The 24,979-nt window shown below is 42.7% G+C and overlaps 1 protein-coding gene across 1 annotated transcript; it reads left to right on the plus strand.

Moving 5' to 3' along the window:
* Positions 1 to 2,859: 2,859 nt before the first annotated feature.
* LOC311622750 (proton-coupled amino acid transporter 3-like) lies at positions 2,860 to 24,504 on the plus strand (the record flags this gene model as incomplete). The annotated part of the gene is made up of 10 exons (XM_084884064.1): positions 2,860 to 2,996; positions 5,257 to 5,347; positions 7,812 to 7,900; positions 10,859 to 10,954; positions 15,194 to 15,278; positions 16,065 to 16,283; positions 17,199 to 17,297; positions 17,709 to 17,875; positions 20,015 to 20,184; positions 23,318 to 24,504. The coding sequence occupies 10 exons, from the start codon at positions 2,860 to 2,862 to the stop codon at positions 23,605 to 23,607; spliced, it is 1,443 nt and encodes a 480-aa protein (XP_084740190.1). The 3' UTR covers positions 23,608 to 24,504.
* Between the last annotated feature and the right edge of the window lie 475 nt (positions 24,505 to 24,979).

Consider the following 24,979-nt stretch of genomic DNA (forward strand, 5'->3'; position numbering starts at 1 on the left):
TGGCCCAGAAAGGAACTCACTATAGACTGATTCATTTGCCTCTCAGCATAACCATTATGGCTTGTTGCAGTTTAGGTTCTTACAGGGGTATTTCTTGGATCACATGATCTCACACATCTAGAGGAAATAATGAACAACATAAACAGACCCAGAGAAAGAGAAGCAGCGACCAGACTCTCAAACCTCAGAGGGAAAGTAAGGGAGGATGGGGGTAAGGGGATGAGATCAACCAAAGGACTTGTGTGCATACATATGGGCCTAGCCAGTGGCCATTGTCAATGGGGGTTGGGGGGTGGGGGGGCATATCGAGGGAGGGGTTTGGGATGGGAATGGGGGAATAAGGACAATTATGTGAGACCATAATCAATAAAATAAATTTTTTTAAAAAGCTTACATATTATCTGATTGTATTTATATAACATTGTCTAAGATGCTCAACTGAATATATGGATATTGGAGGAGAAGATTCACTACAGAGGGGCCTGTGGGAACTTTTTGGAGTGATGGAAATGTTATATAGATTGGTGTTAGTTATGAGACAATGCATCTGTCAAAACTTGTTGAAATGTATACTTTATAAGGGTGACTTTTTCTGGATGTAAGTTATACCTCAATAAACACTACTTTAAAAATTAAATGTTCTCCAATCGTTAAAATTTATTTCTTCATCTGTTTAGTGAAGTGAAAATATGGATAACACATATTAAGTGAAAAAGTTGTATTAGCATTTCAAATAAGATAGTTGCACACCCATATTCAGAGCAGCATGATTCACAATAACCAAAAGGTGGAAGCAACCTAAATGTTCGTTGACAGATGAATGGATAAACAAAATGTGGTCTATATATTACAATGGAATGTTACTCAGCCTTAAAAAGGAAGGAAATTTGACACATGTCACAACACAGATACTGGTAAACCTCGAGGATATTATACTTAGTGAAATAAGCCAGTCAGAAAAAAAGACAATGCATCATTCCAGTTCTATGAGATACATACAGTAGTCAGAGTCATGAAAAAAATAATAATAAAATAGAATTGGGGGGCACATATTAGGGGAGAGGGAAAAGGAAGTTTAACTGGTATACAGGTTCAGATTTGTAAAATGAAGAGTTCTGAAAATTGGTTGTACACATTGTGTATGTATTTAACACTACTGAACTGCACACTTAAAAATGGCTAACATAGCTGCCCTGCCAGTGTGCTCAGTGGTTGAACATTGACCATGAACCAGAAGTCACCAGTTTGATTCCCCATCAGGACACATACCCAGGTTTTGGGCTTGATCCCCAATACGGGTATGCAGGAGACAGCCAATCAATGTTTCTATTGTCTGCCCCTCTCTCTAAAATCAATTTTTTAAAAAATGGTTAAGATGATAAGTTTTATGTTACATGTATTTTACCACTATTTTTTATAAAGCTGTATTACACATCAAGTTAGTGGTGGGACATGTGCATGAATGAAGCACATTAAATTGGTCACAGCTGTTCTCTCTGGATGAGGGTGACTCTCACTTCTTATAGTTTTGCTTTGTTTTAAAATGAGTATGGCATTTCATATAATCTATCACTGTCTCGTTGTTTACTTGTTGGTCCTCTTCCTACTTCCCTCTAAAGTACAGACTCCTTAAAAGTGTTCATTGCTGAGTCTATGGTGCCTGCCTGATTCAGAGCAGGCATTCACTAGTGAGTATTAAAGCAAGGAATAAATATAATGGGGAGATGAAATTATTCCCAACTTGGGAAATAACCTTTCAGGCATCAGAGGAGGGAGAGATCTCACTTGATATTCAGGAGAGGGAAGAGGCTCACAGAATTGATTTCAGAGCATTACTAAGAGTTGCCATGGGGAACACGTTGCCCTCCTCCTCCCTTCCCCCCCACCCCCATAATCTTCGTAAGTAACATCTCCAGACCATCCCAAATAGATATACAGTCAAAGTACAGTGGGCCGGGGTTTGCCCTGCAAAGGTATCTTCAAGATTAGACTTTGTTCATGCCGAGCCCATCCTTCCTGTTACCCCCAAAACAGTGGAGTCATCTTCGAGCCCTTTCTTTCCTTAACACCCCACAGTAAGTCCGCCAGCACGTCCTCTTGGCTTTCGCTTTAAAGACGTCCAGCCTTCGGTCACTTCTCGCCATCTTTAGCTGCCACCTGGTCAAAACCCCTGTTGCCCTTGGGCCATTGCAGTAGCCTCTGAGTTTACTGCAACAGCCTCCTCGTCACATCCTTGCTTTTGCTCTCGCCCCCATTCAATCTGCTGCCAACAAAATGGCCAGAGAGATCCTATTCAAACCCAAGTCAGAAATTGTACAGAAATTCTGAGCAGGTGGCATTTGAACTGGGCCGGATTATCCTCTGTTGGACCACACCTGCATCCTGGGATTCTGCAGCACTTTATTGGACGGGCAGCCTCCATTGTGAGGTAGTGCTGGTTTCCCCCCTTGCCAGGGATAGTGAAGCACTGGGCCTGGCCCCACATCCAGGCACGGGACCTCCAGTCCAATGGTGCCTTCTTCCTCCCAGTCACACTGTTCCCTTTGGGGCTAAAGTGGGAGGGGCTGAACGTCCAGGCAAATCTTGGCGTGTGGCCAATCAAATGCAAGGGGCACTGAGGGTCCTCCTGAGATGAGACTCTCATAAGTTCCCCAAAAGTCAGGTGAGGCCTAATCAGCATCATCTTCCCCTGCCACCAGTGCTTCACTGATTCACAAGCTCAGGCTTCACCCAGGGCAGGCACGCTCAAGAATTAGGAGCTATCATCTCAAGCCAGCAGCCTTGGTTTCTCTGGAGAAAAACCCATGGAAGGCTGGTTCGAGGCAGTTACAGGACTTCACCCTGAGCCACCTCCCCACCATGTCGAAGACTCCATTGCTTAGAAGGGACGGCCGCGAGTTCAACTCCCTGGATGACGGGTCCAAGTCAGTCTCCGAGAGTAGCAGTAACACCAGTTCAGAGAGTGTTCGTCCTGCTGAGGAAGCCAATAGATTGTCGTAAGTGACTGCTCTGCCCTTCCAGGTCTGAGGCCAAGCGCTGCTGCCTTCAGCTCTGGGCCACTCTTCCTACTTCTCTCTTCTTTACACACTATCCCCAGTGTACAGGGGATGAATGGATGAAAAACAGAACCTTCAGAATCTGAGAAGGTTGATCCGTGTGGCTCTGGGTATTATACCTGTCGCCCAGTTTTTGCAAAGAACCCAGATAGAGTAGCCATCCAGCATGAGTTTCTGGATTCCAGGAACAATGTTCTTTCTGCCACAGTTTCAAGCTGCTCTCCTCTCTTGCAGCTACTAGTCTTCATTTTCTCTGATTCTTCCTCTCTCCCCCCACCTCCCTCCCAACAACAAACCCATCCAGGAAACAAAAGGTCACATCCTAGTCTTATGTCCCTATTTTAACTGCCATAGACTCAGATACATGGAAATTTTTCTTAGCATTTATTTTCCAAGCAGACTGTTACCTAATAATTAGATCACATAATTGCCATGGTATAATGAGATTATAAATGACAATACCCAGTGTTAATAGGGTGTCAAGAAAGATCCTCCTCTCTCATGTCCTTTTGGTATCTTTGTAGATGACAATGTTGTAATGTATTAAAAATCCTAATGTATATTTATATAAAACACACAAATACTATTTTGCATATGCTTTCTTTGAAAATACACACATACACACAGAACTGGCAGTCGTGACTGCTCTGGGGAAATAAATGAGAGACAGAGAAGGGAGAGATAGGTATGCATGATTATTTTATTGAAACACTGATTATAAGGTTGACAAAATAACAAGAGATCATTTAAATAAAGTATGTACACACATAATAGAGTAAATACAGCCATTACAAGTGATGAAGGAAATATATGGTTATGAAAAATGTATAGGACATACTATTCATAATGACAATTAATTTAATATATAGTATTATAATACTTCTTCTTGTGTAAATGTTGTGTGTTTAAAAGCAAATAAGGATGCCCAGGAGAATATCAATCAAAATATTAAGGGTGATTATTCCCATTTGGTGAAATATTGGCATTTCCTTTTATAACATCAATGTAATATTTTTCAAGAAAAAAAATAAAATTATATATATATATTAATTCCCAGGAATTCCTTACATGTTTTATTCTCCAAGGCCCTGATCTATAATGCTGTTAGCTAACAGCTTCTCCAAAAACTTGTCTCACCTTTCCCAGGAGACCTGATTCAAGTAAGACTAGACACCACTCTAGGAAAGAAGTGAGGGAAGGAGGGAGAAAGAGCAAATCTTTTGGAAAAATTATTTACCAAAGAATTGACAAAACATTCTTTAATGTTTTTGCTTTGGCATATTTTTCAATAATTCAAGTTACTAAGAAATAAATGTCACCTCTTAGAAGTGAAGAGACAATGGGTGTCCCTATCCTTAGATATATAGACTTAACTAACCCCTGCCAGACATAGTAAGCATTCTACATGCACAGTGGCAATGTTATTAAATTTTACATAGCATGGAATAAGTTCAAAATGTATACTGGTTGGGTAAATAGATGAAAGAGTGAATAAGAACCCGTAAATACTCCATATATTGGTGGGAGGTTATGTTTTTTCTAGGGAGTGAATTAATCAAAGACCTGGCATCAATAATTACTCCCCAAATTGAGAAAATTGTTAAATTTTTTTCACTGTCTACCTAAATGCTACATCTAGTAGGTCTTCATAAATATTGAGTGAATAAATCATGAAAGAAAGCACTGGGTGAGTTAATGAATAAACTGGTACTAGGGAGTTATCCAGATGGTAGCAATTGTTAGAAACATTTTCTTTAATGCTTAGTACATGCTAAATATTTGTTGAGCTCCCCTAGCCAGTGTGGCTCAGTTGGTTGGGCATTGTCCCGTGCATTGAAAGGACTGCCAATTTGATTCTTGGTCAGGGCACAGGCCTGGGTTGTGGGCTTGGTCAGAGGTAGGAGGCATGCAGGAGGTAGCCAGTCAATGTTTCACTTTCACATTGATGTTTCCATCTCTGTCTCCCCTCTCTCTTCCTCTCTTTCGCTAAAAATAAATTAATTAAAAAACATATTTGTTGAGCTATCTGAACTAGCCCACCAGGATCAGCTACTCTAGGACAGATCCTGGGACCTAAACCAGAGTCCACTTTATCGGGTTTTGTCCCTCTTCCCTACAGAGGGTGCTGGAAGGAGGCTGAGTTGGGCCACCCTTCCCTTCCACTAACATGCCCTCTTGTCTCCCTGCTCTTCCCACACAGGATGATGCAAACCTTGGTCCACTTATTGAAATGCAACATTGGCACTGGGCTCCTGGGACTTCCCGTGGCCATGAAAAATGCCGGCATCTTGGTAAGAGGAATCTGGTGATAAAAAACTAGGTTTACCCATTTCGGGGAATGGGGTGGTAGGTTCCTGAGGCCTTTGCACTGTTTATCAATAGACAGTTTGGGGGTACCTTCTATAAGAGCAAATGTGAATGCAGGCATCAATCCTCAGCAGCCAACCTGGAGCCCGGAGGTGACAGGACATTATTCTTTTCCCAGTTTTATTGAGGTGTAATTGACATGCAGCTCTGTATGAGTTTAACGTGTACCACATAATGACTTGATATAGAGATATTGCGAAATGGTTACTACAATAAGTTTAGCTAATATTCATCATCCTGTTACAAAAAAATGTTTTTCCCTTGAGGTGAGAACGTTTAGGATCTACTCTCTTTGCAACTTTCAAATATACCCACAGCAGTGTTAACTACAGTCCTCATGGTGTACATACATCCCCAGTACCTATTTATCTCATAACCGGAAGTTTGACCATCTCCATTCCATTCCCCCACCGCCCTGCACTTATTCTTCAAGACCCTCCTCACAGACTGATACATAGTCAGCTTTGCCACAGTCCTCCCCTTGCCCCAGGATCACCCACCCCATTTCACTCGTTCACAGTGGCAGCCCAGCCCCTGAAGTTAGTGTGAACATGTGGCTTGTTTTCAGCCCATTTGATCAACTCGGAGAGAGTGTCTTGAAAGGTGAGGATAACATCTTCTCCAGTCCCCCACTCTCCCTGCCACCCACCTCTGTCTCTTCGTAGGCCATTCCCTTCTCCCTCCTCTGTAAAACTTGACTGATTGATTCCTTTTGACATTAATGTCACTGTCACCTTCAGGTTTTCTAGAACTCATACCTACCTCACCTGGAATTTTTACAGCACTTATAAAAGTAAGACACACTTCTTTTCTAATATTTCTGTCTTCCTCACTTACCTGAAAGTTCTGAGGGCAGGAACTTTGATTTATCTTAACACCTCTCCACCGTGCCTACTGTAGTGACTGGCACACAGGAAATCTCAATTCATGTGTACTGAATTAATGCCAAACAGACGATTTCCATTTAATCGAAGTCAATCTCTCCTCCACCCAGGCCTGGTAAGTGGCCCCGTGTCTAAAGAAGGCTTATTGAGACGCTGGCTTCTGTTATAACTTCCAACCCGTGGCAGTTCTAACCCAGAAATGGGACTCTCCCCTTTGGAATTCTCAGGGTTCTAGAATTTCTGGGAGTATTATTACCCCATTGCCACTATCTTTGCCCATTGGGATTTTTCTGTTTAAGATAATTCTTTTGTACTTTGATTTTGCTTCCTAATCTCCCACCAGAACCTTTGACCATAATTCACTTGAGAACTATGTATATTGAATAACCATTATGTGCACTTTTAGGGCCTGGGGATATAGAAGTAAATAAGGCAGAGTCTCTGAGGAGGTTACATTCTAGTGGAATCTAGTGGTACTCTTGATCTCTCATTTGTTTCTTTATGAGAGATAATATTAGGTCACATCTCTAAAGTATGAGTGTCCAGAACAAAGGAGGTGAAACAGACCCTCTTTACTCTATGCCAAGTGCACTGCGTGGGAGATTATGTTTAATAATGAGCCCTGTTTTGTTTGGTTTTTTTAATATATTTTATTGATTTTTTACAGAGAGGAAGGGAGAGGGATAGTTAGAAACATCGATGAGAAAGAAACATTGATCAGCTGCCTCCTGCACACTCCCTACTGGGGATGTGCCTGCAACCAACATATATGCCCTTGACCGAAATCGAACCTGGGACTCTTGAGTCTGCAGGCCGACGCTCTCTCTACCGAGCCAAACCGGTTCCGGCGAGCCCTGATTTTTAATCTCTTCCCACATACAAAGAAAAAATGGAAACTATGTGAGAAGATATGTTCATTAGCTTGATTATAGTAATCATTGTACTATCTATATGTATATCAAATCATCATGTTGTACACCTTAAATGTATACAATTCTTAGTTAAAAATGAAAGAAGTATTGACAAATTAGACACGCTAAGGCAGTGACTCTCAACTGCGGACAATTTTTCACACGCGTCCCCAAAGATATTGACAATGTCTAGAGACATTCCTGGTTGTCACAACTTGTTTGGAAAGAGAGCATGCCACTGATACCTGGTGAGTAGAAGCCAAGGAATGCTGTTGAACATCCTAAAACACACAGGACAGCCCCCACAACCAAGAATCGTCAGGCCCAAAATGTCACCAGTACCCGTGTTGACAATCTGTGCTAGAGGAAAAAGTCCCAAGTCTAGGAAAATAGTGAGTGCTCTGTCACTGGAAGTGTCCTAGTGGAGGTTGGGCAGCTACTTTATAGTGATGCTAAGAAGAGCATGTAGACCAGAACATCTGGAGGGATCAGGACATTCAGGCAGGGGCTCTCATCCCAGAGGCAGCTTTATTGTCAGAGGCTGGGAGAGGCCCGTGTGTGGCTAACCATCCCCACCTCTCTCTGCCCTCCAGGTCGGTCCCCTCAGCCTGCTGGTCATCGGGATCATCACAGTGCACTGCATGGTCATCCTGGTGAACTGCGCGAATCACCTCAGTCACAGGTGAGGGTCCTGCTTCTCTCTCAGCCCGTGCCAGGCCCTGTCTGAGGGTGTGTTGAGTTTCCTTTGACATTAACCCAATTACCTAGTCATTTCTTCAAGCCACCACCACCCCTGCTGTTCTAGATTCTACAGAGGCGGTGATAAAGAACCTCCACTGGAAACTCCTACGTTCAGGCTCAACTTGGCTGCTAACTAGCTGGATGATACTAGTCAAGTTCCAGCTCCCCCTGAACCTAGAGAGATCACATTGATACAAGATGCAAACATGCTCTGTAAACCGCCATGTATATGTGAGATACTTAGAGATGTTTTTCTTCCTCTACTCTTCCCACCCTCAACCTCTCCCACCTCCCATATGTGCATTTTGTATGAGTAATTTGTTCCAGGTAAACTTTTTAGGGGACAATTTAGTAAAAGTAAAAAAGTTAGCAATGAAATGACTAGTTTGCAGTTACATCAGTCATTAATAAAGCCCACATCTGATACTCAGTATTTATATTTTTAAAACTTCAATACAAAGAAAAGACAAATGCAGTGAAAACAAGTAATGCTGAGAGTTTCCTATTTAAAAACTTACCATTTGCCCTAGCTGGTTTGGCTCAGTGGACAGAGCGTCAGCCTGTGGACTGAAGGGTCCTAGGTTTAATTCTGATCAAGGGCACATGCCCAGGTTGTGGGCTCGATCTCCAGTAGGGGGCGGGCAGGAGGCAGCTGATCAATGATCCTCTTATCATTGATGTTTCTATCTCTCCCTCTCCCTTACTCTCTGAAATCAATAAAAAATAAATAAATAAAAATAAAAAGCTACCATTCATGAATGATTGGTAATTCCTTACATCCCACCACCTGGTGGCTCTCTATCCATAACTCTGAGCTGTTACGGAGGTGTGTAAGGCTAACCGCGTCATCAGATACATGCAGAAAGACTTCCAAAGTCAAAGCTGGTGAAACTCCTCATAAAGCCAATTTATCAAACCCAAATAGGTGTATCTGGAAATTATATCAGTCACACCTAATTTGTGGAGCACTTTTCAGCTCACAAAACACTGTTAAGAGAACTTACTCATTCTTCAATTATATTTATTGCCCAATTACACTGTGGCGGACACACGGCAGGAGCTTTGCAAGCCGCCTTCTATTTACTCCTCACAGTAAACTTTCATAGCACCATTATTCCCATTTTACAGATGAGCAAACTGAGACTTAGATCTGAGTTAGATGCCTTGCTCAGGGTCACAAAGCTAGGGAGTCGCAGACGTGGTACTCCAAGACCTTTCTGACTTCACTCTAACGTTTTGCAAATTTCCTTTTCCCTCGAGCCTACTGGGGCCATTATATCACCAAGTAGGCTTCTAATATCTATGCCATTCATGATAGCCTTCCCCTGGGGTTTGCTTGTTGTTGTTGTTTGTGTGTTTTTTGTTGTTGTTGTTGTTTTTCTGATGACTTTTCTTTCTTTCTTTCTTTTTTCTAATACAGAGCTGACTGGTGGCATAAGAGCTGACTAGGGCCTTTGGATATGTTTTGGGGGAATTCCATAGTTTTTGTTTTGTTTTGTTTTATTTTATTTTATTTTATTTATTTTTAATATATTTTATTGATTTTTAACAAAGAAAGGGAGAGAGATAGAGAGATAGAAACGTCGATGAGAGAGAAACATCGACCAGCTGCCTCTTGCACACCCCCTACGGGGGATGTGCCCGCAACCAAGGTACATGCCCTTGACCGAAATCGAACCTGGGACCTTTCAGTCTGCAGACTGACACTCTACCACTGAGCCAAACCGGCTTTGACTGTTTTGTTTTGTTTTAGACTATGCTTAAAAATTCGGAGATTTCACATTTTTAAAAAAGATCTTCATCTTCTTCTTGCCCATTAGACATCTGGCACATCTGGGGCTTTCCTCCATTATCATTTAGCTGAAGCCAAGTCCCAGCCAACCCCTTTTAGGACGGGGTGTGAACCAGAGGGTTTGCCACAGTCTTCACTATTCCCCGTTATCTCATACCAGCCCCTCTCACCACATTACCGATATGGGTCTAGTCCCCAGAGCTTTTGAATTTATAATCCCCAGATCAATGTTTGCCAGTCGTATGCATTGTGACCTCCTTTATATTTGAAATGCCCAGCACAGCAATAATAAAAATAGAAGATTCATGCTGCCTTCCCATCTCTGTATCCATCTTTCACTGTCTTCTCCCCCAAACCCAAACTGAGGTCCAGAAATCTAGAGAGACCTACTCAAGGTCTCCCAGCTATCAGAGAGGGCATATTGGGATCTAAACCCTGGCTTCCCGGCAAGTCCGGGGACCTTTTCGCCTCCCAGCTACTCCCCTCCACCCTGCAATTGACATGGATCAGGGCCCTCAGCAAACTGCTGCTGCTCCCACTTACTCAGGAAGGCCTTCTCCACCCCGAGGAAGGGCCGCCGAGGGAAGAGGGACAAAATAGACTGGAATGTGGGTGTCACATCCCACAGGGCTGCTGGGCAGGAGCCCGAGTATCATCTCTGCGTGTGATATGGTCCCAGATAGGCCTCCCAAATGTCCCAACACCCTCAGCAGTGGGAAGGAGGGAATATAAGCCCAGAAACCCAACCCTGCTCTCCCTCTCCCCTCCTCGCCCTGACCGCGCTTGCACATGCCACACTTCCTTTCACGTCCCCTCTCCCCTGGTTTGCAGGCCTCATCAATTCACAGCTACTCTTTGTTTTTTAAAAATCCACTTAAATAGCAGTATTTAAAATAAAACTGCTACAAAAAAAAGAAAAAAAGCTGACTCCTGAGAGTTGTTCAAGTATACTGTTATAAAATATTTCGGTAATAAGTGTTGCTAGAAAAATAACTAGAATGCTCCAGGTGAACACACAAGTATATGTATAATAATTACACTCTGTGGGAGTACATTGTACTTTTCACAAAAATGTTCTAAGTGATGCATTTCTTGTTCTTTCTCTAGACTGCAAAAGAGTTTTGTGAACTACGGGGAGGCTATGATGTACAGCCTTGAAACGTGCCCAAACGCCTGGCTCAGGACCCACTCGGTGTGGGGAAGGTAATAGTCATGGCAGTAATAATAACAACAACAACAGCAGCAGCACTAATAACCCTCCCCTGATCTTCCTTTATTTCTAGTTACACAGGTTTTAAATGAATATGTCCTTATTGCAAAGTGTCAAACAATATAGAGCATCTCCTCCAACAGTTCCATTGTCACTCCCACTCTTTACACAAGAAGTAATCGCTGCTACCTAGTTAGGCAAGGGTCCTCTAGACTTGTTTTTCTTTGCATGTATAATATGTGGATATCTGTGTGGGAATGGGAATATATATTTTTAAGATTTAAAAATATATAATAAAAAAAAATTTTTAGAGAGAGGAAGAAAGAGAGAGAAACATTGATAAGCTGCCTCCTGTATGTTCCCTACTGGGGATCCAGCCCCCAGCCCAGGCATGTGCCCTGACGGAGAATGGAACCAGCAACCTTTCAGTGCACAGGACGACACCCAACCAACCGAGCCACACCAGCCAGGGCTGAAAATATACACTTTGTTTTGTATAATCTTATATATTAATTAGAATATTTGTTTGGAAATTTGCTCTTTCATCTAACAATATGTTTCAAATTTTTTTCCACATTGGGACATAGAAATCTCTCTCATTTTTTAAAGCTCACGATGTTCCCGGTATGGATGTATACCATAGATTTATCTAATCCTTTTCCTAATAGTGAACATTTAGGTTGTTCCCTTGCTTGATAAAAAGTTTGGTATTCAAAATGCTCTTCTATGTCTTGTCTCTTCTGATCTTCCCAATGACTTTGTGAAGTAGGCTGACAGTTTTTTGTCCTGGGAATATGAAGTAACCAAGGCTCATAAAGACAAAATAACACATCCACGGACATAGAAATAGTGGTGGAGCAGAGATTCGATCAAGAACCTGACATTTCAGCCCCGGCCAGTGTGCATCCTTCTGTGCACCAAAGGGTTGCAGGTTCGATTCCCAGTCAGAACACATGCCCAGGTTTGCAGGCTTGATCCCCATAGCAGGTGTGCATGAGGCAGCCCATACATGTTCTGCTCTCACATTGATGTTTCTCTCTCTCCCACTCCCTTCCTCTCTCTTTAAAAATCCATAAAAAAGTCTTTAAAAGAACCTCACATTTCAGCCTTTCCAGCAGAGCCCCTCAGGAGGTAGTGAGTCAGCACTGTGGCTCCCAAGATTCCTGTGGCCACTCCTCACTTGGGACTCTCAGTAGGTCATTGATCTCCCCATATGAGTCACACTAATTATCAGGTAGTAATAATGGGTGACTCCTAATTGCCCCATCCTTTTTACCATGGTTTGTCAGTTTCTGATGGCACCATGGAAAAAACTATGGGGTGTGAAGGGTCCTAAGAGGTCACCATAACCATGGCTATTCAAATGGAGGGGGAAAATGAAGCCCAGATGGGATACTAAAGCTGCCCAAGTTTACACAGGAATGTAGTGGCAGAGCAACGACTGGAATCCCGAACATCTAGCTCCCACCATTCCATTTCTCTGGCAGTCAAGTACCTGAGAAGGAGTTGGGAAAACATTTATAACAACAATTTGTAATTTTTAGTGTGCCAAGGGATACCTCGGGAGCTTGATGAAAAACTGCTTCTTTCAGCCCTGGCTGGTGTGGCTCAGTTGGTTGAGTTGAGCCATGTCCTGTGCACTGAAAGGTTGCCAGTTTAATTCTTGGTCAGGGTACATGCCTGGGTTGCAGGCTCTGTCCCCGGTGGTGGTGTGCGGGAAGCGGCAGATCAATGTTTTGTTCTAGTGTCAATGTTTTTCTCTCCCTCTCTCTTCCTCTCTTAAAAAAAAAATCAATGAAAGATTTAAGAAAAACACAAACTGCCCATTGCATGAAGGCAGCAATCATCAATGGATGTTCAAGCCATGAGGTGAAAGGTCATTGCGAAACTTCATGAAGGAAGAATACACTGACACCACCAGACCCCAGATACTAATTTTAGCATCTCATGTTTACACACAGGACAGCCAGATGTGAGGTATCTTATGAAGGGGTACAGTAGGGAGTACAAGAGCACGCTTCTAAAATATCCTCACCAAGAAGATAAATGATGAGCGTCAGTCTAATCAAGCTACTAGATATAACATCAGTTTACAGGATAGAGAAACAAGAAACTGACATTATAAAGTCATCCACTAAAATCTAGAAAGTGGGCCATACTATGGGACAAAGAATCTGATAGCTTCAATACGAACCAAAAAACTAAAAGTTGCAAAGAAAAACAAATAAAACAGGTCAAAGGGAACCTAGCAGTTTAAAAAACTTAAGAGACTTAATAACTAAATGCAACGTTTAAACTTTCTAGAATCTGTAAAATAGACATTTTTTGAGCCAATTGGAGAAATATGAATATGGACTGAATATGAAATAATATAAAGGAATTACTGTTAATTTTGTCAGGGTTGGTAATGGCACGATGGCTATTTGTTTAAGTCCTTGTCCATTAGGGTTGCATTCTGAGTTATTGACAGGTGAAGAGCCATGAGATCTTCAGTTTGTTACAAATATTCCAACAAAAGAAGCATGTGTGTGGTGTAGGCATGAAGGGATAGATGGAAGAGGAGTGGAAAAAACTTCGGTTGTTGAAGCTGGCATGGGCACACGAGAATTCACTGGATTATTGTCATTGCTTTTGTATATGTTTAAAAATGTGCCTAGTAAAGAGAGAAAAGATGTCTCCATTTTGAAATCCACATGACATCCCCCTGCCTCTGACTCAAAGCTGATTGAGAGCCAGGAATCTATATTTTTTGGCCTAAACCTCAGATGATTCTGATGCAATTGATACTATAACCCAATGTTGAAGTATCATTTAACTAATCTATTATAAACTTTAGAATCTAAATAGAGGAGCATATCTTTGTTCCCTAAAAATAAATAAATGCATCCTCAAATGGAGACAACTTAAAAATCTAAAAGAGCCCAGCCAGTGTTGCTCAGTGGTTGAGCATTGACCTATGAACCAGGAGGTTACTGTTTGATTCCCGGTCAGGGCACATGCCTTAGTTGTGGGCTCAATCCCCAGCCAGTTGATAATTCTCTCTCATCATTGATGTTTCTATTTCTCTCTCCCTCTCTTTAAAGTTAATAAAAACATATTTTAAAAATAAAAATAAAATCATAATGATTATGATGGAGTATAATATATTAATTTTTAAAATAATGGATCTGAGGGAGCATTTGAAATCTTGCTTCCCAGCAATGTCATCAGTTTTGCTCAAAAGTTCAAAAAAATTAATGTGAGTCTATTGTAATTTTTTAAAAAGTGGAGAAGGAATATATGATAGCTAATAAATTTAGAAGTGACAGATGAAATTAGAAAACCACCACCTTGCAACCACTGATGAAAAAATTGATCTAGGCAAAGGTCATTAATGAACGTTAAAACCCTTAGTTTGAGGGGAAACGGATTTTCATGCCATCTCAAAGTTTTACCATCAGATTACAAAGAAGGAAATGTACATTGGAAAAGTCTGGCAGTCACTTCGCAGTGTAACCACAGGACATCATGTGCCTCCCAATATGATGAAAAAACGTACAAAATATCACTTACGTGGTACACTTACCAAAGTGCTTATCTGGACCTGATCACAAGGAAACAATTGTACAAGTCCACAATGGGGACATTCAGCACGACAGTTGGCCTGGACTCTTCCCAGAACAACAAGGTCGTAGAAATCAAAAAGGCTGGATTTTGGGCTGTTCCATGTGAAAAAAGACTAAAAAGACACAGCCTTAATACAATATACAAAGCTTGATTAGATTCTGAATTAAAAAAACACACACAGCTAATCAAGATATTTTGGAGAGAATTGGGTTATTTAAAAATATGGACTATATGTATATATTGAAGTTGATTTTCTGGGCATTATAATCTTAAGAGAGGTATGCCGAGGTATTTAGAGTTGAGGTGTTCTATCTACAATTGACTTTCAAATGGTTCTGAAAAAGTGTGTGTGTGTGTGTGTGTGTGTGTGTGTGTGTGTGTGTGTGTGTGAAATACCTACATGATGCAGTTAGGGCCAAAAGTTAACAACTGGTATATCTAGTTAAAGGATATATGGATGTTAGTTATACTAGTCTTTCACCTTTTTCTGTGGTCTTGAAAATTTTCAATATAGAAAAGTGGGGAAATATTTAAAATAACATAAATTATTGTTTCAAAAAATAAAAATTAGCGCATTTAAAAAAAGTAATTTTCTCCCTCTGTTTGCCTCTTCTTTTCCTTCCCAGGTACACTGTCAGCTTCTTAGTAATCGTTACTCAACTGGGCTTCTGCAGTGTGTATTTTATGTTTATGGCAGACAATTTACAACAGGTAAAGAGGTCTCTTCTAGATAGAATGGGAGGAAAGCTGCTAGGGCTGCGTGAGCAAAAGTATGGAGTTCAGATCATGGGAGGAGATGGCTTCATTTCTAACCACGATGAGACTACTCTTAAGAGTTCTCTCAATCCTGGGAATCGCTCTTTTAAAGGATCATAGAGAGGTGTAACCAGGAGGGAGAGAGGCTTATAAGCATGTCCAATCAGAAATAATTGAGTTGTTTTTTGTTTTGATTTTTGGCCTGAAGTGTTAGTAAGGTTTAAGTACCTGAGGATTGTCATATAGAGATGACTAATTAAATGTAAGGCAAACAAGCTACAACCTTGCCCTCGTTACATCCCTAACAGGCATTACAAATCAATCTTAGTCTTCTCTCTTGACTTCATGGAGTGGAGAGCACACATTTGTGTTTGCGCTCTCAAACAGCCAGAACTATGACAAGTAATGTAGATGGAATATTCAAATAGATCGAGAGTGCCTAATATTGAGAGCTTTCTAAAGTAGAAGAAAATACCTTTGTGTCATCACCTTCCGATGTTTGGGTGTAGGAAAGAAAACCATTTTGTAGGAAAGAAGAGGTTGGGCTAAATGATAAAATTGGAATTTCAGATAAGCAGCAAGTACCTTTTTTTTTTTAAACTATGATTATGTCCTATGTGATATTCGGGACAAGTTGTACTAAAAAGTTACCTGTTCATCATCTGAAATAGAGACTTAAGTGGGTATCCTTTGTTTAATCTTTACCCGTAACTGTACTCCCTTCTTTGTGCTCTATGTCAGATAGTGGAAGAAGCCCACGTGACCTCCAACATCTGCCAACCCAGGAAGAAGCTGGTGCTGGCTCCCATCTTGGATATTCGCTTCTACATGCTGACGATCCTGCCCTTCCTGGTCCTGTTAGTGTTTATCCAGAACCTCAATGTGCTGTCTGTCTTCTCGACTCTGGCCAACATCACCACCCTGGGGAGCATGATTCTGATCTTTGAGTATATCTTGCAGGTCAGTGCCTGAAGCCAGAAGTGGGTCAGTGTCTGGGGGTGCTGCGACACCCAGGAAAATTATTACCTTTATGGGCAGATCAAGGTAAGGAAGGAGACCCCCCCTACTCTGAGCAGCCCCTGCTATGGTGATGATAGCTGTGAACATTTTTTTTTTTTAAGATTTTTTTTTTTGGTAAGATTTTTTTATTCTTATTGACTTTGAGAAAGAGAGAGGAATCCTTTTCTGGGCTGTGCCCCTAACTTGGAGAGTAGCCTCAGGCAATTCTGCTCTCCTTCCTGGGTCTCATGTTTAAAGATGAGAGGGCTCCCAATAGCAAAAAGGTAGTAACAACCCAAAAGCCCACCACTGGACAAATGGATAAACAAATACGGTAAGTTACATGCAGTGAGATATTATTCAGCCTTAAAATGGAATGAAATTCTGATCTATGGTACAACATGGATCAACTATGGTACAACATGATGCTAAGTGAAGTAAGCCATCGCAAAAGGACAATATGGTATGATCTCACTTCCATGAGGTACCTAGGATAGTCAAATTCATGGAGATAGAAAGTAAACTAGGGTGACCAGGGGGCCAAATAATGGGAAGTTATCAATGGGTACAGAGTTTCAGTTTGGGATGTGAACAAGTTTTGGAGATGGCTAGTGGTGTTGGTTGCACGACAGTGTGAATGTACTTAATGCCACTGAACTGTACACTTGAAAATGGTTAAAATTGTAAGTGTTATGCTATGTGTATTTTACCACAATAAGAATAACTTCTTAAGAGATGAGAAGGCTGAGCAATTCTGGGTATCTCTTGGGTGCTCATAGCACTTTCTCTGTGGCTATCAGGGTTGGCCCAGCTTTCTGCCAGGCAATGATATCTGTGCCATGGCAAAGCCAATGCCCTTCTTCCCCTTCCTTTCAGGAGATTCCAGATCCCAGCAACCTGCCCTTGATGGCAAGCTGGGAGAACTTCCTGCTGTTCTTCGGTACAGCCGTCTTCGCTTTTGAAGGCATCGGTATGGTAAGATGGATGTGGGCTCTGCGCGAAGCGTCCCATGTGCTCTCGAAGGAAGCCAGTCATTGTCCCAGCTGAGCAAATAATAGTATTTGTGAAAAGTGAGAATATGATCTTCTCCTGGTGGAAGGGAATGGCGGGGCCCATTCTCAGGGCACCAAATGCCCCGTGCACCACATGAAGCTTTGAAGACTGAGTGAGAATTCACTGTTCAGCCCAGATGGAGGAGAAGAGCAGTCCTGGCAATAGAGAGCATGGAGGGAAGTGCAAGGGGGCGGGGGGTGGCCATGTGGAGAGGCCCGTTCCTGGCCCCAGGGCCACGAGGAAAAAGATGTCTATGCTTATGGGGAACCAGCTCCTTCACAAAGTGTCACATCTCCTTCTACCTTTCCCTTCACAACTTCCTTTCACCACCAGGTTCTGCCTCTCCAAAACCAGATGAAGCACCCACAGCAGTTTTCTTTTGTCCTGTACTTGGGGATGTCCCTTGTCATCATCCTCTTCATCTGCATGGGGTCGTTTGGCTACATGAAGTTCGGGTTGAACACCCAGGCCAGCATCACTCTCAACTTGCCCAATTGCTGGTATGTCCCTGACACCCAGGGTGGTCCCTGAGTCTTAGCAGCAACTGTGGTATTTCCTTGTATTGTTATTAGTGAGAAATGCTAACTGCTAATGTTTGCATTATAGTAACAGGTACATTTGACAATCCAGGCACTACGAGTTAGCATCCTTACTTTCAATTCCGTTTAATAGATGAGGGAATTGATATTTGAAGAGGTAAGTAACTCGCCTGGTGCATATTGTTTGGGAGAAGCTGAAGCTTGAAGCTGAATCTGAATGACTCTATTATTCCAAGGCCCTACAACAGGAAAGATCAGGAGTGTTTGGAAAAGAGAAAGAGCAGTGACAAAAAGTATAACTCCAGAGGGATAATTCAGGGTCCTGCAGGTGGACATATGACTTCCACACTCCCTCAGGATTCATTGGTTCCACACAAAGAGCTTAAAAAAGTGTCTGGCACTCATTGAATGTTGGCTATTTTCATGATTGTGTGTCCCCACACCCTGGGTCTTTTGGGGAAGGTAGGATGGCAGGCCATTCATTTCCCTCAAGGCCACAACTGCAAAATGAGAAACATATTACCAGCCCCACCCTCCTCACTGCGTTGTAGTAATGACTAGATGATACATGTGGCATTTCTTTGAAGTTGAGACTTATTTTACACAAGACATATAGCATCCTCATAGGCTGTTCCTATTCTGGGCAATTTGGGCTGCCACTGGCCACCTGGGACAGGGAGTTTTCCTTCCAGAGGGGGCTTGCATTGGAAAACATGGACATCGGGTAACATGAGGACTTCACACCTGCTCTAAGCCTGGCTGCTCGTGAGAGTCACCAGAGCAGCCTGCAAGAACGCATATGCAAATAGCCCTCCCTAATAATGAGACCAACAGCTAAGAAAAGATGGCCATGATGACACAGTTCACAGACAAATCCCAGGAAATGGCATTTTATATATGTTTAAAATGCTGTGTCTCCCTCATAACAGAAATGCCAATGTTTTAAAAGCCCAAAGGCAAAGAGCAGCAGGTGTTCACACACTGTCTGGGCAAGGATGTGGAAACCAGCCCTCCAATAGGCCAGGACCACCACACACACAGCCACTGTCAACAGCTATCGCAGTAGTAAATCTCATGTACTTCTTCCCAGCATTATTACTTCTGGGATTGCACACTATATGTGCAGAGATATATGTACAAGGGTAGTCTTGGCAGCACTGTTTATTGGCAGAAAAACAACAACTAGGAATAATCTAAATATCCATTTATTGCGTACTGGTTAAAAAACTGTAGTATATTCATGCAATTTGAATACCAACCAGCTGTTAAAAAGAAAAGCCAGATCTATGTGTACTGATAGGGAACAATCTCCAAGACACAGTTAATGAACAAAGACAGAGTTCGGTGGTGTGTAGAGGATGCTGCCATGTGAGTGTGTGTGTGTTTGTGTGTGTGTGTGTGTGTGTGTGTGTGTGTGTGTGTGTGTATCTAAATAAGCTTGCATATCTACTGATTTCTGGAATGGCTACAAGAAAACTGTTAGAGGGATTGCCTGTAAAGAGAGAAACTGGTGACTGGGAATTAAGGGTGGGAGGGAGGTTTTTTACTATATGGCTTTAGTGCTATGAATTTTACTCTATGCTGATACACCTTTTGTATTTTTTTATTTATTTTATTTTTTTAGTTAATCCTCACCCGAGGATATTTTCCCATTGATTTTTAGAGAGAGTGGAGGGGAGGGGGAAGAGATATAGAGAGAAATATCGATGTGAGAAGGACACATTGATTGGTTGCCTCCCGACAGCCTGACCAGGGGATCATGCCTACAGCGGAGTATACGCCCTTGACCAGAATTGAACCTGGGACCCTTCAGTTCACAGACCAACGCTCTATCCATTGAGGCAAACCAACTAGGGTGATATACCTTTTTTAAAAACTAAAAGAAAAAAGGCACTGATTTCTGAGCCACAGACTTGCTGAATAAGAATCTCCAGGGATGTACACGTTTAATAAGCTTCTAGGTGGCTCTGATGGCAGGTCCAGCCTGAGTCACTGGAAGTTAGCCAGCTTTGTCACAGGTACCGGCTTCTGAGCAGTGAGCAGGTCCTGCATGGCCCTGCCCAGGAACCACGTCGCATTTCCCGTCCTGTCTATCTGCAGGCTGTACCAGTCAGTCAAGCTGATGTACTCTATTGGCATCTTCTTCACCTACGCCCTCCAGTTCCACGTCCCCGCTGGGATCATCATCCCCTTCGTCGTCTCCCAGGTGTCAGAGAGCTGGACACTGTTTGCAGACCTGTCTGTCCGCACAGCCTTGGTCGGTGTGACCTGTGAGTAGGATAAGGGCCTTCATTGACCAGAGTTGTGGCTGGGAGCCACATTGGCCTCTACCTCACTATTACTGGATCCGCCACTTGCCTTCATCGTGAGCTTATGCAAGATACTTTAGCTCTCTGAACCTCAATTTTCCACCTGAAAAATGGGCTTAACAGAACTATCACATAGTAACTATTATAATCTCTACCGCCTACACATAGAAGGTATACAGTAGCTGGTTTATGGGAGGAAGAAGTATCATCCATTGGATCACACTCCTGTCTGCCTTCTGTATGCCAGGCGTGGTGCTGATAGTATCTAATGCTGATAGAAAGCCTAGCAGCGCAATAGTAACAATTGCGGAAACGGTGACTCACACAGTTTAAGTAACATGCTCAAATCATATAGCTGCTAAGTGACAGAGCTGGGATTTGAATGTGGGTTGTGTTATTCCAAAGTCTGTGTTTTCCATTGTGCCATATTCCTACCTATCATAAATCAGGGTCAACTCCCCAATCATAAAGTTGTGTTTAACTGTAGGGAATAACCCCAGGGGCTGATTTGTGAAGGATTTGGGGATCACTCTTTGGATGCACTTTTTTCTCTCCTTTCCACCCTCCCTCCCTTCCCTCATGCTTCTTTCCATTCACTTATTCACTCATTCATTCTACATTGGGTGCTCTAGTAGATGTCTGGGAAACATCATGAACATGGGAAGGCATCACTAGACAGCTGACCGAATACCATGGCCTGCTTCTCGCACAGACTGAATGAGCAGGGATGCTGGGGGTTCTTTATGGAAGCATATCCAGATATCAGAAAAGGTGCCCAAAGAAGAATGGAGGAAGGAACCAGGAGAAGTGAGGGTTTGGGTAACTTCTCTATCTGTCCTCAGCCACCTGTGGAATTATTGTGAAAGAGGGAGAGCACAAATCGAGTCTTAAAAGCTCCAATTGTCCAAGTTTAAAGTTAGGTGAAATCCTGTCTCAGTTGGGGGTCAGGAGAAACTGTGTAGTGCTTGGAGCAGCCCAGCAGAGATGCCACAGATGTTATACTTTCCTTAACTGGGGTTCTATCAAAAGAAACAGCACCTGCTCGGTTTAAGGTGTTACAGAGTTCCCAGTCTGTTCCAAGACATCAGGAACCTGACAATATGTTGTTTTGAGATCCTTCCTATGGAATAGTGTCAGTTGAAGAGAAAAACGGAGTAGTTCAAGCCACTCAGGTTCAGGGAAGACATCGCTAGAGACAGCTGACCTAATACCACGTCTGCTTCTGATATAGGCTGAATGACCACTTCCTCTTCCTTTATTCATCTGTCAGTTGTTACTCTTTATCGGTTCAACAACTGCTTGTTGAGCACCCACTATATGCCTGACATGGTGCTAGGCACGAGGGACACAAATCATGAATAAGGAGGAAGAACGGGTCCCTGCCCTCCTGAGGCTTACAGCTGAGTGAAAAATATACGCAGGAAAATAACTACAGCAATAAAGTGTGCCATCTGACGGTTAGGGCCATAAGAACAGGACACCCTAAGAGCACATACCCTGAGCCTTGGTCAGTTCAGACCTGAAAGTTAAGTAGGCGGTAGATGGAGGAGTGAAGGGTGTACCAGGTGTAGGGAGCAGGCTCTGCACAGATCTGAAGCAAGTATTGACATCTGGCCTTTTTGGAAAACTAAAAGCAGTGGGGAGTGATCAGATACGAAGCCAGAGGATTTGCAGGGCCCTAAGGAGAGCAGGCCAGAGAGAGCCATCTGAGCAATGGATTGACATGACCAGACCTGTCCCTTAGAGATCACTCTTCCGGTCTATCTTGCTTTAGAGCTTCCTTTAACGTATCTTCTCAGCCCTGTCACTGTGAGCTCTCTTGGAGAACAGACACTGACTTTTCTCTGTACCTCTTTAAGAAATTTATTAAAGATCTGATGAAGGAATACTGTGATAGGGACCATCTCATTTGAGGATTGATGGGTTCCCAACCATGAGAGTCTGTCTCTCTCATTCTCTGATTAGATGTGTTGAAGCAATTTCATAAACATGTGATTATTTTCTTTAAGAGCCAGCAAACTAGTAAGGGTGCTTTCCGAACAGGTTTCCCCTAATTTCTTCATAGGGCAATCATATGGTTGTATAAAGTTGAATCACATAGGTTGTATATTTATTCATTCCTCTTTAAACGTTATCAAAATTGGACTCCCCTAGAAAAATACATGACATATGTTTTATTATATGCATAAAAGATGGAGATTTGAGTATTTATAGGATGGGAAGTGAGCAGCCTAATGCTGTCTTCTGTTTTATGTTCTCCTTCATTATCCAGATCCTTTTAAGAGTATGAAAACAAGTGGCTGAGATTCTGACAGCAATAAGCTATCTCTCATTTTTTATATCCTTGCTTCTAGACAGTGGTTATATTATGTAGGTTAGTACATAACCTACAAATTTGCTGTAGATTCAGCATTTGTTGAACACCGATGATACACCAAGTTCCTTCTTATAAATGGGAAGTTCCACAGGGGAGTGGAAAGGGCCTTCGATTGGGCATTTTAGAAAATATATATTTTATTGATATTTTACAGAGAGGAAGGGAGAGAGATAGAGAGTTAGAAACATCGATAAGAGTCATCGACCAGCTGCCTCCTGCATATCCACTCCTGGGGATGTGCCCACAACCAAGGTACATGCCCTTGACCAAAATCGAACCTGGGACCTTTCAGTCCCCAGGCTGACGCTCTATCCACTGAGCCAAACTGGTTTCAGTGATTGGGCATTTTAATGGATTCTCACCTCAGCCATGTGACCTCTAGAGCTCTAAATTTCCCCATCACTACAATGAGTAGGTTATAATAAATAGGTGGTTGAGGGGCTTTTCCAAGAAATATTATATGTGAAAAACCCAATAAGATAAAACATAAAAAGAAAGTGGTCAAAAACAGAGGTGGGGAGTCCAGAGCCACGGTGCCTGACCTACTCAAGTCTACAATGGGCTCCTTCCCCACCTCTCCTGAATGGCGTATCAGACAGCCATGGAAGGACTCTGATATAGGATGAATGACCACGTTCTAAGGCTCCCCCAAAACGGTTTCTTTCTGAGCTCCCATCTTGCAGGAACCTCAGTGACACCACTTCCTTCCGCCTGCAGGTGTCTCAGCCATCATCATCCCCCGCCTAGAGCTGATCATCTCCTTGATGAGCTCCGTGAGCAGCAGTGCCCTGGCCCTCATCATCCCGCCCCTCCTGGAGCTCATCACCTTTTACCGGGAAGACATGAGCTGTGTCACCATCGCAAAGGACGTCATGATCAGTATCGTGGGCCTTTTGGGGTGTGTATTTGGGACATACCAAGCCCTCTATGAGTTGACCCAACCCTACAGCCATTCCATAGACAACTCCACAGATGTCCATGCACGTCATTATCTATTTTTATTCTAATAGTTCTTCCTCCTCCCGTCCAGAGTTTGACTTCCACTGTGGATATTATATACATTCAGCAAACTCCACCATCTCTATATTAATTAGTCCCTTCTTTACCTTTCTAAGAGAAATGTAGATTACATAAATCTGTACAGAGGCCTCTCAGGCTGTGTTATTTTTATCTATTTATCTACTTATTTATCTTTTAGGCTTTGGATATTTCTTAGAGGGCTTTTGTACCTCCTAACCAAAATCTCAACCATTTGTATTATCAGCCCCATTTAATGGGGCAAGAGGTGCCAATTGCCCATGATATCCCTGGAATCACAGACCACGCATATTTGTAAATGCAAAAGCAATGGTTTCCTCTGTTGGGCAGCTGCCCTTAAAGCATCGGCTTTAGAAAAGTATATGTTGGGGAAGAGGGTTTTCTATTTAGATATTCTTCTATGTGGAACAGTCCCAGACAGAATGAAATAGAACTTTGCAGTAATTTTACCCAATCATTGGTTCTGCCACTTAATTCCTATGGATCTTAGGCCCAGAATTTAGGGCTGGTCTGTGGATAAGTTGTCATGTAGGTCAGGATGACAGGCAAACCCAGGGTCCACCTCTCTTTGTTGGATCCTTGCTCCAGAACAGCTGGTGGTGGGTCCAACGCTTCAGCATCTATTTGCCACATTCACCCTGACCGCGCTCACAGCTCTAAGGGCTGCCTCTACCTCCCCTAGTACAGGAAGGGCCTACTTTGGGTTAGAAACTATGCATCTGGCCCTCTGGAGGGAAAACTGGGGCCAGAGGACTGGTCTCAAGGACAATTGGAGGTTGCAAATTGGCCACCCTGAGCCAAATTTTCCCACTGATAAGTCTGTTTGGCCTCTCTGGCCCCCACACAGTGTTTTTTAAAAAAAATAATTCCTTGCCAATATCTAAACATTCTAAGATTCCGTATAAAAGTCTGGATTTCCAGCATCTCTAAGGAAAAAGAAACTGAAAATATCTGGCAAACTGGGTCCACAGCATTCTCATGTGGCTCTAACTGACTATGTCTAGTGGCCCCTACAAACAGCATGTGCCTTTTCCCACTCACCCAGTCCCCATCATTCCCTGATTATATCCCCAACTCCAGACTGGGCATCGGCCGCCTCACATCAATGCATATGGGCTGTTATAAAAATGGAAAAAGGGAAGGCACCTGTCTTCCCTGTGGTCCTCGTCACTCATTTATGTCTTGTACTTGGCCCTGCAGGCACCTCAGGTTGTCAACTATCTTAAATACCTAGAGGAAGACCCTCACCCCACTCCCTGCCTCTCCAGGATACACTGTGCCCCAATCGCAGATGTTAATGGAGGAACAGATGTTAATGGAGGACCTCTACTAGCTCAGGCC

This window comes from Pipistrellus hanaki, assembly GCF_964339955.1.
Source record: "Pipistrellus hanaki genome assembly, chromosome: 5".
Lineage (NCBI taxonomy): Eukaryota > Metazoa > Chordata > Mammalia > Chiroptera > Vespertilionidae > Pipistrellus > Pipistrellus hanaki.